General features: G+C 41.2%; 1 protein-coding gene across 1 annotated transcript in view; it reads left to right on the top strand.

The window, feature by feature from the left end:
- The window catches only part of trol (terribly reduced optic lobes), an 86,877-nt gene that overhangs the window by 54,064 nt on the left and 15,995 nt on the right, over positions 1-16,818 (top strand). Inside the window, exons 8-28 of the mRNA XM_068298627.1 lie at positions 1,382-1,492; positions 1,874-1,996; positions 2,956-3,081; positions 3,947-4,531; positions 5,326-5,516; positions 5,636-5,729; positions 6,851-7,033; positions 7,316-7,456; positions 7,610-7,742; positions 7,970-8,055; positions 8,432-8,561; positions 8,644-8,747; positions 9,729-9,953; positions 10,019-10,309; positions 10,507-10,581; positions 11,136-11,269; positions 11,330-11,423; positions 11,831-12,214; positions 12,277-14,510; positions 14,574-15,672; positions 15,978-16,163. Of these exons, the coding sequence (XP_068154728.1) occupies positions 1,382-1,492; positions 1,874-1,996; positions 2,956-3,081; positions 3,947-4,531; positions 5,326-5,516; positions 5,636-5,729; positions 6,851-7,033; positions 7,316-7,456; positions 7,610-7,742; positions 7,970-8,055; positions 8,432-8,561; positions 8,644-8,747; positions 9,729-9,953; positions 10,019-10,309; positions 10,507-10,581; positions 11,136-11,269; positions 11,330-11,423; positions 11,831-12,214; positions 12,277-14,510; positions 14,574-15,672; positions 15,978-16,163 (6,729 nt within the window). The remainder of the gene's footprint in view (positions 1-1,381; positions 1,493-1,873; positions 1,997-2,955; positions 3,082-3,946; positions 4,532-5,325; positions 5,517-5,635; positions 5,730-6,850; positions 7,034-7,315; positions 7,457-7,609; positions 7,743-7,969; positions 8,056-8,431; positions 8,562-8,643; positions 8,748-9,728; positions 9,954-10,018; positions 10,310-10,506; positions 10,582-11,135; positions 11,270-11,329; positions 11,424-11,830; positions 12,215-12,276; positions 14,511-14,573; positions 15,673-15,977; positions 16,164-16,818) is intronic.

Genomic DNA, 16,818 nt, shown 5'->3' with positions numbered 1-16,818 from the left:
GGAATTGTCAAAGTGGCTGCCGCTGATGTTCGTGTTGAAAATTACAAATGTCGAAATATTAAAAAACGAGAACACCCAAAGAAACCGAGAAAACTTTACCGATTTGTGTGCGCCTAAAAGTAGTTAAAGTTGCCACTGCTGCAGTTTTCTTTATGCCATTTTTCCTCTTCCACCCTTTTTCTTTTTTTTTTTTTTTTTTTGTTTTTGCATTAAGAAAAGTAGCAAGTTCTTTCGTTTATTTGCTTTCTTTTGTTTCTGTGCCTGAGTTTAATGTGTGTGTGTGTGTGACGTTGCTGACGACAGCAACTACAGGAATTGGTATATTTATGACCGGCCAATGGCCTCAATGACATTTTCAATTTGCCATAATTAAGTCCGCACTAAGGCGATCACCTAAAATAATATGCAAACGCTATATATACATAGCTACAAAATCCTTTACCATTGATGATTTTTCCCTTGTTGGAGAATTTATGATAACATCGAAGAGAAATTTCAAGATTTCCTAGAAATTCGTTAATACATTGACTGAATGCAATGAACATAAATTTTTGGCTTTCTTTGATAACTTGATTTGTGAAATGTGAACACTGTTAACAGGTGGAATCATAATGGGGCCAAAAGTTTTGTTGGCTAAGAAAATTTCTGCTAATTGTTCACACACAGCTTAAGATTTAAGCTGGCTCTAATTACCTGATGGCCCTAACTCCGAACTCCCTTTCCCCCAGCTTGAATACTATAGATATCTTTGCTTTTAATTAGCCTTTTCTCTGTATCTGCCACTTCCACTCTCACTCTCTATCCAACTTCGTTTTCTCTTCGTCTTGTAATCAAATCCGCGTTGTCACTTTTAGAGAGCGAAAAAAAAAAAAAAAAAAAAATAAAATGCTAAAAATATTTGAGAAAATGCTTAAGTTGTATGAAATATTAAGCTGCCAAGCAACAACAACGACAACAACAACAATGACTAACACGATGAAGTGAAGGGTTCAAAAGGCCAAAACATGCACAGGAAACTGTGGCTAACGATGCTGTAGATGGATGGGATAGGAATAGGTATGGAAAGAGAGGGAGGGATTGAAATGAAGTTGGCTTTATCATACAAACATTTACCACCTACAACCTACCCATAACAAACTTTTGCTTTCAACTTTTGAAAGCTGACAAGCAGAATTTTTCCTCGTTGTTTTTTTTTTTTCACCCCCCTCTTTAGAATGTTTTTTTTTTTTTTGTGTTTTGGTGGGCGGGGCATAGGGGAAGTCCTTGTTAAACTGCATCCGGTTGTTGCCGCCTAATTGCGTAGGCTTGCCACATTTTTCTTTCTTGTCGTGATTTTTGTAATAATTCTTTATCTCTCGCTCTCTCTCTCGACTTTTTGCAGTATGCCAGTCAAATGAATTCCGTTGCCGCAATGGTGAATGCATCTCCTTGGACAAACACTGCGATAATGTAAGCGATTGTTCCGAAGGCGAGGATGAGAACGAAGATTGCGGTAAGTGTAACAATCTAAGAAAAATTTCTATACAATTTGCCTAAAAACAGAATACAGAAATCCTTGAAATGGGCGAAACTCCTTACAAGTGTTTTATGAAAGCACAACAAAAAGCAAACACCAATGTATCTACTTATCTTTAATTTGTCATTACTATCTATAAGACTATATAAAATGGTATTTATATTTTAAGTTAAGTTAGTCTTAAGTGTTACTAAGAGCTAACTGCCAACTAACTAACCTCACTAACTAATTCAACTGACCATTTCTCTCTCTCTCTATCTCTTTCCCCCGTCTTTCTAATACATTATGCCGTTATACTAACAACGAACCACCAAATCAACAATTGTTACTAACACTAAATATATGAAACTAAACCAGCTGCGGCCTGCAGTGCCATGGAATATCAATGTCGCGATGGCACTCGCTGCATCAGCTCAAGCCAACAGTGCGATGGCCATCCTGATTGCAGTGATGGCGACGATGAGGAGCACTGCGATGGAAGTGAGTAACCGATAACCACATCATCATAATGATCATCCACATTTGATTTCATTATAAGAAGTCCTTAGAGAGCGTTAAAAAGTGATAAAAATGTTATCAATCAGATTAGAGTAAACTCTTTACGCTTTTAATTCTGTCAAATCAGTTGAAAAGAGCTTGAGAAAACCAGAAAGGTGTATCAAACATAGTTTCAGAATACTCTAATACTTTTACTTAGTCATACTTTGTTTAAAATGGGTTTGATTCATAGCAAATTAATCCATCATTAGGATTTTTGGGAAACTTAGAAACCTAGAAACTTTCAGAAGACTCGATCACTTTTACACTATTTATCTTGCTATATGTATCTACATATGTTTCTTTTGATTTTTACAATGCTGCTTGATGGAACATTTGTTTGATTAGTTGTGCCGAAATTGAGATATACATGCCCCAAAGGAAAATTCACCTGCCGCGATCTAAGCTGCATATCCATAGTGCATCGTTGCGATGGACGAGCCGATTGTCCGCAAGATCGATCCGATGAAGAGGGTTGTCGTATGTTAAAATCTAGTCGACTTACTCAATATTCCATCTATATATGTATACGCATATCTTTTTCTTCTATTCTTCTATTGTGATTTTGATTTGATTTGATTTGATTTGGGTTAAGCAGCTTGTCTTTACGATAAATGGCAATGCGATGATGGCACTTGCATTGCCAAGGAATTGTTATGCAATGGCAACATTGATTGTCCCGAGGACATATCCGATGAACGCTATTGCGATGGTGAGTCTAGATCAATTAGCCAGGCATTTAGTTAGTTAATTAGTCAATCGGTCAGACTCTCTAAGAAGGTAAGAAGATCGATCGCCTCACTCTCCTATGCACATTTGTATAATTTCATTTCATTATGCCACAATTAAAACGAATCCATATACTAATGAATTGCACACTAATCAAAACAAAAACCACTCAGGTGGCTATGATGAGGATGAGTGCCGCTTTAATGAGTTCCGTTGCGGCACTGGTGAGTGTATACCTATGCGTCAGGTGTGCGATAATATCTACGATTGTGCCGATAATTCAGACGAACTGAATTGCGGTAAGTGCGGTTCAACATCCAGCGATTATTCAGTGTCTATGTTTATCGACTATCGATAAATGTGTGTGTTACGTCTAAATCTACAAAATGCTTTACTCCAGCAGTCTCCGTCCTTTTTCTCTCTCTCTTTTTCTTTGCCTCTATCTTTGGTGACTTTTGGTAACTAAAATTCGTTTTCTTCTACTTCTTTGTGTGCAATGTCTTTCTCTTTATTTTGTGTGGTGGAGGAACTTGACTTATAATTCTACAGCTTTCCAACACTGTGTTTTCTTCAAAACGGGAATGCAATCGATTTGTTTACCATAATGTTTTCGCTTTTTTAATAACTTAAATAATAGATGGAATCGGTTAATTGAAAAGGCAGCTATGCCTAAACTATGTAGATTGCATTCCCTAGAACTGTCAACGATTTCATCGTCTTTCGATAGCTACAATCGCTTTGTGTGCCTACTTTCTTTGTGACAAGAAACTTTTATGTTGAATTGACTATTTACGTTTTGATTTTAAAACATAAATTTTTATTTTTCTTTTCCCCTCCCAAAACAATCTGAAATCTGAACCTTTGTGGTTATGGTTAAATTGAATGTACAAAACAAAATTAATTGAAATTAATTGCACGTATCTACAAAAAAAAAACTTGGAATAAATGGAACTCTCGAATCGATCAATTGGCTCAATCAAACGTCTTTGCATGAAAATCAAAAACATCCCCAACAAAAACAAAAAAACAAACAACTAAACCAAAAATAATTATAATCAAACATTGTACCCATTCCTCCAACAAAAAACAAAAATTGGTTTGCATGTGGTTATGTTTTGTCCCACACTTTCCCCCTGCAAAAAAAAAAAAAATTAACACCGACAGATATAGACGACCCAAATACCGATACCTTCGATGAGAACGAAATTATACGCAACTATGCGGATCACAACCGTCAATATGTCACTTCGGGCCCCTATGGCGGTCGGCCGAGACTAGATGGCGACGATGCCAGAGAATACGAACTTTATACACCAAACAGATATGAAGGATATACACCGAAAAATGTTTACGTAAAGGTCAATTCCGATAGTGTGTGCAACTCGAATCAATTTAAATGCACCTCAGCGAATATATGTATACCCCTGCACATGCGTTGTGATGGTTTTTATCATTGCAACGATTTGAGCGATGAACGGGACTGTGAAAACTATGAATTGCCAAAAACGACGCGAAGGCCGCCAATTTCTAGGCCAAGCACCACCACAAGAATCACAACTACCAGAACCACTTCGGCACCAGAGAGACCATCATGGCCAGCATGGACAGCAAGGCCGCGGCCACCTGCATCGCTGGAAATTGGCCCAACGAGTTCACCACGAGCCTCAGAAACTGTTGCAACCAGAACTAACCCATTTCTAATAACATCAACAACAACCGCAACAACTCCTCTTCCAACACAATTAACGAGTAGGTTTTTTAGTCTAGTGTTGAAAACGTGTAAATGATGGTGAAAGTGTTGGGTAATGCATAGGTTGTGGAAAAATGTGTAATTTGGTGTTGTCAACACTAGAGAGTGTGCGGAAGTGACAAAATAATGTATTTATAGTGCTTTCGGTTAGCCTAAGTTAAGTTAATCGTAAACTCTTTACCAACACTGTCAGCTAAAGTGACATACAAAACTAGTTCATTCGTACGTACATTCTTACATATGTAGATATAAGCCAGCTAACATAATTCTAATTTAAGTCAGCTCTTCTTTTAATTTTAATGGCTTGTTTTGGATGGGCAACTACAGCTACATTCATATACCGTATATACTTACACACACATATGTACATGCATATGTCGAAAGCAAATCAAAGTGCATGCCATGTTTTTGAAACATTGAAATTTACTTAAGTTTTTATAACCGGAAAAAAAAACAACAGCACGCACATACATATAGTTTATAAACTAGTTAAATGGTTAGCTAATTTAGCGTTTAATTGATGCCGTCACATATCTGTGACCCCTCCGAACCCGGCCAACTCTTCCATACATACATATGTATATATGTACATGAACACTTACAATCTCATACTATTTCTATGCTGTACCTTATCTTTCCCCCTCTCTCTCTCTTTCTCTCCCTCACTCTTCTTTTGTTTCATATATTTATTCTTTTTTTTTCATATTTTATATCGTATTATTATATGCCTTGTTGCCTGTTGACCAAAAAACAAAACCACCAACCAACCACACATCATATCATATACATTTAGACAACTCATCACCATCATCATCGTCATCGTCATCGTCATTATTGCCAACGCGAAGCAATTGCCTTGAAAACATTGAGTTCGCGTGCCACAATCGCGATTGCATTCCAATTGAAAGCGTCTGCGATGGCATTGACGACTGTGACCAACACGAAGATGAGGATTATATGCTCTGCAATTGTAGCAGCGACAAGGTGAGTATATCATCAAACCATCTAATTCAACTCTCCATCACAATTCACCACCATTCACCATCACAACCAACTCTACAACAATACATTTACCCCTTCAATATGCTCGTTCGATCGTTCAGTACAAATGTCAACGCGGCGGCGGCTGCATACCCAAAACTCAAGTCTGTGATGGCAAATCTCAGTGTCACGATGGCAGCGATGAGAGCGCATGCCGTAAGTACCCTGCCGTCATTATTGCCACCCAATCCGCCTCATTCCACCCATGTCCTGGCCCCACTACCCAAGCAGCCCTAACATAAAACATAACAGTCCCAGCTCGTTTACTTAGTAGCCTCTTAACGTTGTCCAAAATTACTCAATCAACGATTAACACTTCAAACCATTTTCATAATTGACAAAAAACTCTAGAATGTCAGAATATTTCCATCAGGGCTTTTAATAAAGTAAGTCTTCAGTGTTGAGTAAACTTTAAGAAATAAAATGCAGATTCAACTTTTCAATGCAAGTCCTAGTATAAATTAATCAACAATTTCAAGACTTGGTCTTCTGTTTTACCTAGTCTAAAATTGGCAGTAAAAACAAACTAAGAGGCAAAGCAAACTTTGCCAATCAACCTTTCCTTCGAGACAATCCATTTTTTTTTTTTTTTTTTTTTGCTTTACAACACTAAATTTCATTCACAATGCTCGCCACTTGAATAGAAACACAGTATATTAAAGTATATTTATTAGGAATGAATCAAAATAGAATTCTTAAAAGTTTTAGCAACTCAGTGTATAAGTTTTACGAGTTTTTATGAAAAAATGAGAATGGTTATAGAATTTTCCCTTTTATTTTCATTTGACATTATTTTATTTTCATTCATTATACATTTTCATTTTCTTTAGATTGGCTTATGTTTTTGGTTCCACAAATTAAAACACATTTCGTTTGTTTTGTCTTTCGTTTATTATGACTAATGTACTTTAAACTCCAACTAATTTAGTCGTAAATGCCAGCCTCAGCTAATACCCTTGAAATTTTTACTGCAAGAAAAGTATATTGGCTCACTCCTTCCTCCCATTTAGCCCTGTTTAAATAGTTAAACTGACCAAACAAAAAATCCTTTCTCTTCCACCCCAAAAACATTCTTTCTCTCTCTTTCCCTTTCTCTCTCTCTTTCTTCCTCTCTCTTTTTTTATACGCTGTATGCTCATTTCTGCCAAATATTTTGACCCGTGTAAAATGTCTCTACAACAACACCAACCACCATCAACATCAACAACGGCAACAACAACAAACAATTACATCCTGCTGCCAATCTCTGCTGCATATTGTGCTTAACTGCTATGCAGATTTCCATGCCAGATTCAATAAGAGCCGACCAATTGTCGAATGCATGAGCTATCAATATCAATGCGGCGATGGTAGCTGCATATCAGGCTATAAACGCTGCAACGGCATCACCGATTGTGCCGATGGTGCAGACGAGAACAACTGCCTCTTTCATTATCCGGATAATACGGAAGACTATGATGGTAGCCCTATAGACAATAAGCTAACATAAGCTAACTAAACGAAGTAGGCCTAAGGCAAACTCTTTAAATCATTCACCACAGAACAATCACAAAAATCACAACTACATATGTACAATATCCTTTTTCTTTTGTTTCGTTTTCGTCTCGTTTTGTTTCGTTTCGTTTTGTTATACGCTTCTCTCATATTTTCATATGCCACACCACCACCACAAAACAACAATCAACAACAACACCACAATCAACACCACACAATGAAACATAAAAAACATTAAAAAAACACAGATCGTTATGATACTGACGAAATGCCATGTGATGTAACCGATGTGCTTTGCGATGATAATCGTTGTCTACCATATGAGAAGAAATGCGATGGCATTATAGATTGTGATGATCGAACCGATGAAGCATCGTGTCCTGGCACAGGTAAAGACAGCTATGATCTCTTGTATTATACAACACTACTCACAAAAAACACACACACACAACACTAAAACACTTTGGTGTGCCTTCATTTAAGCATTGATCCATCTATCTGTCTATCTATCTATCCCATACATCATTTCACATCATTCACAGAGAATTGTCTTGATAGTGAGTTCGAGTGCGACGATTACTGTATACCCCTTGATCAGCTATGCAATGGCATTGTCAATTGCAATGATGGCAATGATGAGCACAACTGTAGTTTTTGTCGAGACGGTGCCCATCTGTATGTAGAAATGACCAAATTGTGGGATTCTTATGCGAATTTATGTTTTTCTTGCATTTCCATGTTATACATCCATCACAATTCATCACACAAAACACATCCGATCCATACCACACACATACACACACACACACACACACACACACATGTTTACAACGTTTGCGTGCATAAATTTGTTATCGATCCATCATCATGATTGCGCGATCTTTGTTATCGATCACGCTTAGCTGTAATAATGGCGATTGCATAGTTCCTAGCCGCTTATGCAATGGTATTATTGATTGTTCCGATGCTAGCGATGAGCGTCAGTGTGGTAAGAGAAATATTTAGACGAATTATGCACTTCATAAGAGTAATTCACCATTGCAAAACTCAGTTTAGTAATTAGTATTTAAGTATTTATATATTAAGTCCAGCCATCATGAGGTAGGTATATATATATATGTATATGTAACTGTTGTTTATTTAGTTTTGTCTGATGCGTTTAAATAACCAGCTTGAGCCACCTTCTCACCCACTTTTTATATGTTTGTCTCTCTTTCTCGTTGCGCGCGCTAAACAAATAAACCTCTATCTCTCTCACACACACACCCACACAAACAAACACGAACTCACCATTCATTTTGCTCGCCTGCCTATTGGTCATTGTGTGCCCGGCATGTTATCTCGTTAAAACACACACGCGATAGTCACCACACGTCTAACGCCAAACGATTGCACTTCCGAGGAGTTCTTCTGCGATGATCTATGCCTCAATCGTTCAAAGCGGTGTAATGGTCACATCGATTGCATCGATCATAGCGATGAGAATAATTGCCCCCAAACAGCGCATGATTCACGTTATCCATTGGCATATTATCCGCATTCACACACACACTACGCAAACGCAAACGCATTCGCTTCTGCCCTGTCCGCAGCATACATGTCCCAGTGGCAAATGTTATACGGAAAGTGAACGCTGCGATGGTCGTCAGCATTGTGAGGATAACTCGGATGAGCGTAACTGTAAGTTCATTCCATAAGTCTATATATGTAAAGTGTTTGTCGATCGGTTTAAAGGTTTTTGGGTTAAATGTCTACGGAAGGAAGCCGTAAAGTGGAACTGCATCCTTGGGTTGTTAGGGTCTCTGGCTTTCGTGCCCAATGCGATTGCTTCCATCTCGGTTAAGCTTAAGTTATTTGGCACTGTATTAATTATATGTCTATGTGTTATGTAACTTTATATGTAATAATTTACACAGAGCTTTTTACAGCACCAGCAGGCAAATCTTCAATTGTCTAACTCTTATTGAATTTCAGTTGCTCAATATTTGTATCTGATTTCTCTCTTTCTCTTCTTTTTTTTCTTGATCTCTCTCTCTAATTCTCTCCTTCTCTCTTACCTATCCTCCCCACCCCAAACACACACACCCACGTACATATCTTTTGAAATGTCCTTGTCGTTGTTTGTTTACTTTATTTGATTTCACTTCACCACGTTTCAACATTTTTATTGCACCACTTACTCACCACTATCCACCATATGAAAATGAAAAACAGGTACTCAATGCAAGGAACTTGAGTTCCTTTGTTACGATCGACAATATTGCATTAATGCATCACAGCACTGCGATGGCTATTACGACTGCAAAGATTTTTCCGATGAACAGAACTGTATTGGTTAATACAAACAAACAAAAATAATAATACTTTTGATTCCGTTCTTAGTAATTATTTAGATTTAATGAATTTCTTAAGTTTGAATTTTAAGTTGAATGTGTGTCGCATGATTGATTTATATTTTAAGTAGATACAACTAAACTATATGTATGCACTATAAAAAAAAGAACATATCTATTCGTTATAAGTTTCAACATTTATCCAACGTTTCAATTCCAATTTCCACAGCCAAAGTGTACTCGTAGTTGAGATCCCTAAAAATCCTTGTCTTTATGTGATACTCATCCCATAATTTGTATTTATACTCAATTATTTAACTTCGTTTAGGTTGTGCTGCCGGTCAATTCCGTTGTAGAGATGGCCATTGCATTTCCCAGGAAGCTGTCTGCGATAATTATGCACAATGTCCTGATGGTTCCGATGAGGCTGATTGCCACACGGGTGAATGTTTGTCGAATCAGTTCCGTTGCCGTAATGGTCAGTGTGTGGGTGCGGCAGCACGTTGCAATAGGCAGACCGATTGTCTGGATGGTTCCGATGAGCAGAATTGCGGTAAGTTTATAGACTTATGTAGATAAATAATTAGCCAAATCACATTTGCATCGTCATGAAATCAGAGCCAAAACAGCAACAAAATCCAAACAAAATGCAAGGTCATTCCACAGTTTTGTCAACTGCAACAACAACAACAACAACGACCACAACAATACCAACAACTGCAACAATGCCATCAATACAATCGACATCTGTGCCAGCATTTCGTATCATTTGTCCATCAACAACATTCCGTTGTGAGAAAGGTCCTTGCATTGCCTTGGCTCTGCATTGTAATGGTCATGTCGATTGTCCCTACGATGCCAGCGATGAGCTGGATTGCCCCGGACTAACGCTCAGCAATGAGATCGATCGTAAGTGGAAGCGAAGCGAGAATGACCCGAATTCCCCCCCTGGATCCAGACTTCCACTACTAACTCTATATCTATCCGCAGGGCTATGGCTACCACACCCATCATATTTAACTATTCAACTAATCTGCAAATCTCCTAAACCACACACAAAAGTCTTTTCTAATTTGATTATTTTTCGGCCTTTGTTAATTCCACAGCAAACGAACCAGCGAATAATCCACGCAATCAATTGTTGCTGAAGACCTATCCCGATAGCCAAAGCATTAAAGAAAGTAAGTATCGACTGATGATCATAGAGTTATCGATCGCAAAATAAACGATAGTCTGTGATCGATAGTTACTTAAGGGATCGTACATTGAATTGGCTAAAGCAAGTTAAATTTTACCTGCTTTGCCTTGGTACGGTTGCCTTCGGTTTCTTAAATTTCTACTCAACTCAACTCTCATGTGTTTTACCATTGTTTTAATTAATGCTTAACCCAACCAAAATGACTATAACCTACCACAAAAAATATTATCATAAATAAAAAAAAAACCCTGCAGGATATATTAGGGAGGGTAAGTTTTAACCCAAATCTAAGCACACTACTTACATCTTATTGTAGTAGTAGACACACACAGTTCTTACTGCAATGCACTATACACTGCCCAATTGGAAGGAAACAAAATGAAATACAACAACAACAACAAAAAGAAACCACACAATCAAAAGTTACCTGCTAGTCCCCCTTATCCCCCTTAATTAGTGCTCGCCTAGTTTGACTCTTGCCGTATCAAAAGTATAAATCGATAAGCTAACTTACTATCAAAATACATCACACAACAGGTCGCGAGGTTGTCTTCCGTTGTCGTGACGAGGGACCAGCCCGAGCTAAGGTTAGATGGTCCCGCCCTGGAGGTCAACCCCTGCCCGTGGGCTTTACCGATAAGAATGGACGTTTGGAGATTCCGAATATACGCGTAAGTAGCATGATCTTTTACCACAGTGAAAGTGATTACTAAAACGAGAATGTTTTCCAGGTGGAAGATGCTGGAACTTATGTTTGCGAAGCTGTTGGTTTCCCCAGCTATATGCCAGGACAACAGGTTACGGTGCATCTACAAGTCGAACGATGTAAGTAGTATTAGTTGCTCGTATGTTAATTATTTTCTAACTCTTTGCTCCCTGCTGTCATGCTGCAGCCTGGGGTGAACACAAGTATGAGGATCTTAAATCGAATCGCATTAAATACGGCAATGTGCCGCATATTGATCTTGAATTTTTTGGTCTAGGTAGGAAAACTGTCTCAAAAAGTGTTAGGGAGAGGGTCTTCAAAACAGAAGTGGACCTCAGAGTCTCTTTAGGGGTCCAACTCTGTCGTGAAGCCTTCTTAGTTTGGTGTTTAAATTAATTTTACTCTTATTTGATTTATCTCTTTATTAATGCCGCTTGTGGCGATTGGTAAGCTTTGGGTTTAAAACTCTCGACAGAGATATTGTGATTCCTGATTAACTTTCTCTCTGTCCCTTTAATATCTGTAGACAACAATGTGGAACGACCACCGACAGCCTGTAGCGAACATCAGGCAACTTGCATGAATGGCGACTGCATTGATAAGAGGAACATTTGCGATGGCACACTCCATTGCTCGGATGGCTCTGATGAGCATAGCTGCAGTCATGGACGCAAATGCCAACCGAATCAGTTCCTTTGCAACAATTCCAAGTGTGTGGAACGCACTTGGCGTTGCGACGGTGAGAACGATTGTGGTGACAATTCGGACGAAGAGTCCTGCGATACTGAGGCCAGCGATACACCATGCCGTTTCAATGAATTCCAATGCCGCAGTGGTCATTGTATACCCAAGAGTTTCCAATGTGACGATCTACCCGATTGCACTGATGGCAGTGATGAAACCGGTTGCAGTAAGTATTTCATTGTGGGGATAGAGGGAGGTCACGTTACTCACACACATTTCATCTTGCAGTGGCACCAGTTCCCGTGCGTCCACCACCCCCCGTGAAATCGCTTCTGGAGGGAGAATCCCTAGAATTGACATGTACAGCCACCGGAACTCCAGTCCCCACCATTGTTTGGCGTCTCAATTGGGGTCATGTGCCCGACAAGTGTACATCGACCAGCCACGAAGGCACTGGCAAGCTATATTGCCCCAATATGTTGCTTAAGGACAGCGGTGCCTACTCCTGTGAGATCATCAATACGCGAGGCACTCATTTCGTTACACCTGATACCATTGTGAAGGTAACACCGGAACGTAATAACTTCTGCGCCGCCGGTTTCTTCAATATGCTGGCCCGTTCCGCTGAAGAGTGCATCAGTTGCTTCTGTTTCGGTGTGGCCAACTCTTGCGATAGTGCCAATCTCTTCACCTATGCCATTCAGCCGCCAATTCTGTCGCATCGTGTGGTAAGCGTGGAGCTAAGTCCCTACCGTCAGCTAGTCATCAATGAGGCACCTGGTCAGGATCTGCTTAGCCTGCATCATGGCGTACAGTTCCGTGCCTCGAATGTGCAATACGGTGGTCGGGAAACTCCCTATTTGGCCCTGCCCAGCGACTATATGGGCAATCAACTGAAATCCTATGGCGGCAATCTGAAGTACGAAGTTAGCTATGTGGGCAGTGGACGTCCAGTCTCAGGCCCCGATGTCATTATAACCGGTAACGGCTTCACTCTCACCCATCGTGTGCGCACCCAGTCGGGCCTGTCCAACAAGGTGTCAGTGTCACTGCTTCCAGGCGGTTGGCAGAAACCCGATGGACGCAAGGCCACTCGTGAGGAGATTATGATGATATTGGCCAACGTAGACAACATACTCATTCGACTCGGTTATCTGGATAGCGTGGAACGTGAGGTGGAGCTGGTGAACATCTCCCTGGATTCGGCTGGTACATCCGATCAGGGATTGGGAAGCGCCTCGCTGGTGGAGAAATGTAATTGCCCACCCGGCTACATTGGCGACTCTTGTGAGTCGTGTGCTCCGGGCTATGTGCGTCAACGGGGCGGCGCTTGGCTGGGTCACTGTGTTCCTTTCACTCCCGAGCCGTGCGCGGCCGGAACCTATGGTGATCCACGACGTGGCATTCCCTGCCGTGAGTGCCCATGCCCGCAGAGCGGTAGCAACAACTTTGCCAGCGGCTGCAAACTGAGTCCCGATGGCGATGTCATTTGCAATTGCTACGAGGGCTATACCGGAAGACGATGTGAGAGCTGCGCCTCAGGCTATCAGGGCACTCCCATGGCACCAGGCGGCAGTTGCCATCGTATACCCGAATCGACATGCAATGTGGAGGGCACCTACAGTGCCAAGGCCGATGGCAGTTGCCAATGCAAGAATTTGGTTATTGGCGAACATTGCGATAGCTGCGCCCCCAAGAGTTTCCATCTAAACTCGTTCACCTACACAGGATGCATTGAGTGCTTCTGCAGTGGCCTGCAAGCAGATTGTACCAGTACTTCGTGGTTCCGTCATCAGATCTCTAGCAGCTTTGGACGTACACGTGCCCCGCACGGTTTCCAATTGGTGCGTGACTACACTCGTCTTAATCCACAAACCGTCGCATTCGAGGTATCGTCCAGCGCTATTAGCTTCAGTTCATCCAGCAGCGAGCATAGCGGTTCGGATACCCTCTACTGGAGTCTGCCCGCCCTCTTCTTGGGCAACAAATTGACGTCCTATGGCGGTCGCCTGAACTATACCCTGAGCTATAGTCCTTTGCCGGGTGGCCAAATGTCCCGCAACAGTGCCCCCGATGTTGTCATCAAGAGTGGTGAAGATCTAACCCTTATTCATTACCGCAAGTCTGCCGTTAGCCCCAGCACTGCCAATTCGTATGCGGTGCCGATTATCGAAAGCGCCTGGCAGCGAAGCGATGGTCAATTGGCCAATCGTGAACATCTCCTCATGGCTTTAAGCGACATTCGTGCCATTTACATTAAGGCCACCTACACGACCAGCACCAAGGAGGGCTCCCTGCAGCAGGTGGTGCTCGATACGGCCACGGCAACCGCTTTGGGTACCCAACGAGCCTATGAAGTGGAGGAGTGCCGTTGTCCCACCGGCTACAAGGGACTTTCCTGCGAACGTTGTGCCCCAGGCTACAAGCGTAATCCCGAAGAAGGTCTCTATTTGGGATTGTGCGAGCCCTGCGAATGCAACGGACACTCATCGCAATGTGATGCCGAAACTGGAGAATGTCTGGTAAGTAGAACATACCAATCCACTCACGAATCCACATTTACCATTACCTTTTCCCTTCCTCAGAACTGCGCCGATAACACCGAAGGCGAAAGCTGTGAACGTTGCTCAGCGGGCTATGTCGGTGATGCCAGACAAGGTTCGCCTTATGACTGCCAGCCAGACGGTGGTGAGCACAGACCCGCACCCGGTCCTGGTCCCAACCCCGACGAACGGATCGATTGCAGCCGTTATTACTGTGACCAGTATGGAACAAGCAGCTGCGATGACGGCTACTGTGTTTGCAAACAGAACGTGATTGGCAACCAGTGTGATCAATGCCGTCCGGGAACATTTGGCCTATCGGGCAATCATACCGATGGCTGCAAGGAATGTTTCTGCTCCCGCCAGTCCACTCAGTGCAGTTCAGCTGTTCTCTACCGTGAGCTGATACCCGTCGATTTTATTGACAATCGACCTCTGATCACCGACGAACATGGTGAAATTCAGGACAACGAAAACATTCGATTAGATTTGAAGGAGAATCTCTATATCTATTCCTATGAGAGTTTCCTGCCCAAGTACTGGAGTCTGCGCGGCAGTCTGCTGGGCAATCACCTGCATTCTTATGGCGGTACCCTGACCTACCTTTTGATTGTTGAATCCAAATCGGGCCGTTATGTGGAGGGACACGATGTCATTTTGATTGGTAATGGTGTGAAATTGATTTGGTCGCGTCCCAGCTACAAGGCGGATGAGATCCAATACACTGTGCGTCTGCACGAGGACGATGATTGGCAGCGACAGGAACGTGGACGTGCGGTGCAAGCTTCGCGCAGCGACTTTATGAATGTACTGACCAATCTGGAGCATATACTAATACGGGCCACAACCAAGGTGCCAACCACTAGCACATCAATTGGCAATGTTGTGCTCGAAACAGCGGTGGAGCAGCGGACGGCGCAGGCCACACGGGCCACTGATATTGAGTTGTGCCAATGCCCGGCCGGATATCAGGGCAACTCGTGTGAGAGTTGTGCTCCACTGCACTATCGCGATGTTCAGGGTTCCTGCAGGGTCTGTCCCTGCCAGCGGGAGAACAGCGAAAGCTGCGCTCTAGGCAGCAATGGATTTGTAGAATGTCGTTGCAAGCCGCGTTACGCAGGCGATCGTTGCCAGAATGTGGGTGAGTGCTACAAATTGGAAAGTTGCGACAAGTGATCCCATTTCTCTCTCTCTCTCTTTATCCATCTTTCTTTACGCTCGATATGACCCTTTTCTTTCACATCGCTCGAAACATTTGCATTCAATTTTCAATCATTCCATTTCATTCAATTCCATTCATTCAATCAATTTTCACACTTTTGACTCTAGCTCTTGTCATTTTGTTTTTATTTTTCACTCTTTACTTTTCTTTTTTTTTTTTAACGCGAATCAAACCAAAACAAAAACACAAAAAACAAAACATCCTTCATCCAATCCACATTCTAGACACATCTCCCATTATTGAAGAACCGCCCAAGATATGTGATATAAGCAGGGGATTCTGTTGCAGTGGCTTTCATTTCGATATTGAGCCCAACGAGACAATATCGTACAATGACACCCTGCAGATATATAAGGGCAACAGAATCATAGGAAATATAACGAAACTCCGTTACGGCTGTCATCTGCGAGGTTCGCTGTCTAATAAAAAAAAACAAACAAAACCAAAGAAACCAAACCCACCGTAGCACACCAACAATTTTTGTTCTCTACTTCTTTGTACCTTTCGTAGTATTTGCAACTCAACAAACAATCTAACGTTTAGAATTGTCTTTAAAAAAAAAAACTCAAACACTCCAAAACTTTATTGACTCAGCCATAATGTATTTCTATTTCCGGGAGTATTTTGAGGCCATATATACTATACTAGATCTTTATATGTTTCTACAAAAGGTGCAATTGGGCAAAAGTTTCCACAAATTTCCAAATAATTTCCAGCACAAATAAGCAAAATTAAGTATATTTCGTTAAATTTGTTTCAAAATTTCTGTTTTTTACTGTGTCGACTCGTAAATTTCAAAATTTGAGCTCTCTTGACTAAATAAAAACCAAATAATACTCGAAAATGGTTAACAAATTTACGAGAATCACTTATATAGTGCTTGAATTGTTGAACGTTTCGAATTCATTTCTCTTTGGATTCGTTAATTTAGACTTTTGTCCCATTGCCCCAAGCCATAAATCCCAGATTACTTCCCATCGTATTTACAAATGTATGTATGTATGTATGTATGTGTGTGTTCTAGACTCTTGGGCTAGCAATTTTACAACTTGTAGTACAGAGTAA

The sequence above is a fragment of the Drosophila tropicalis genome, unplaced genomic scaffold (assembly GCF_018151085.1).
Source record: "Drosophila tropicalis isolate 14030-0801.00 unplaced genomic scaffold, ASM1815108v1 contig_158, whole genome shotgun sequence".
Lineage (NCBI taxonomy): Eukaryota > Metazoa > Arthropoda > Insecta > Diptera > Drosophilidae > Drosophila > Drosophila tropicalis.
The sequence above is the reverse complement of the archived record's forward strand: the minus strand, read 5'-3'. Positions and strand labels throughout refer to the sequence as shown.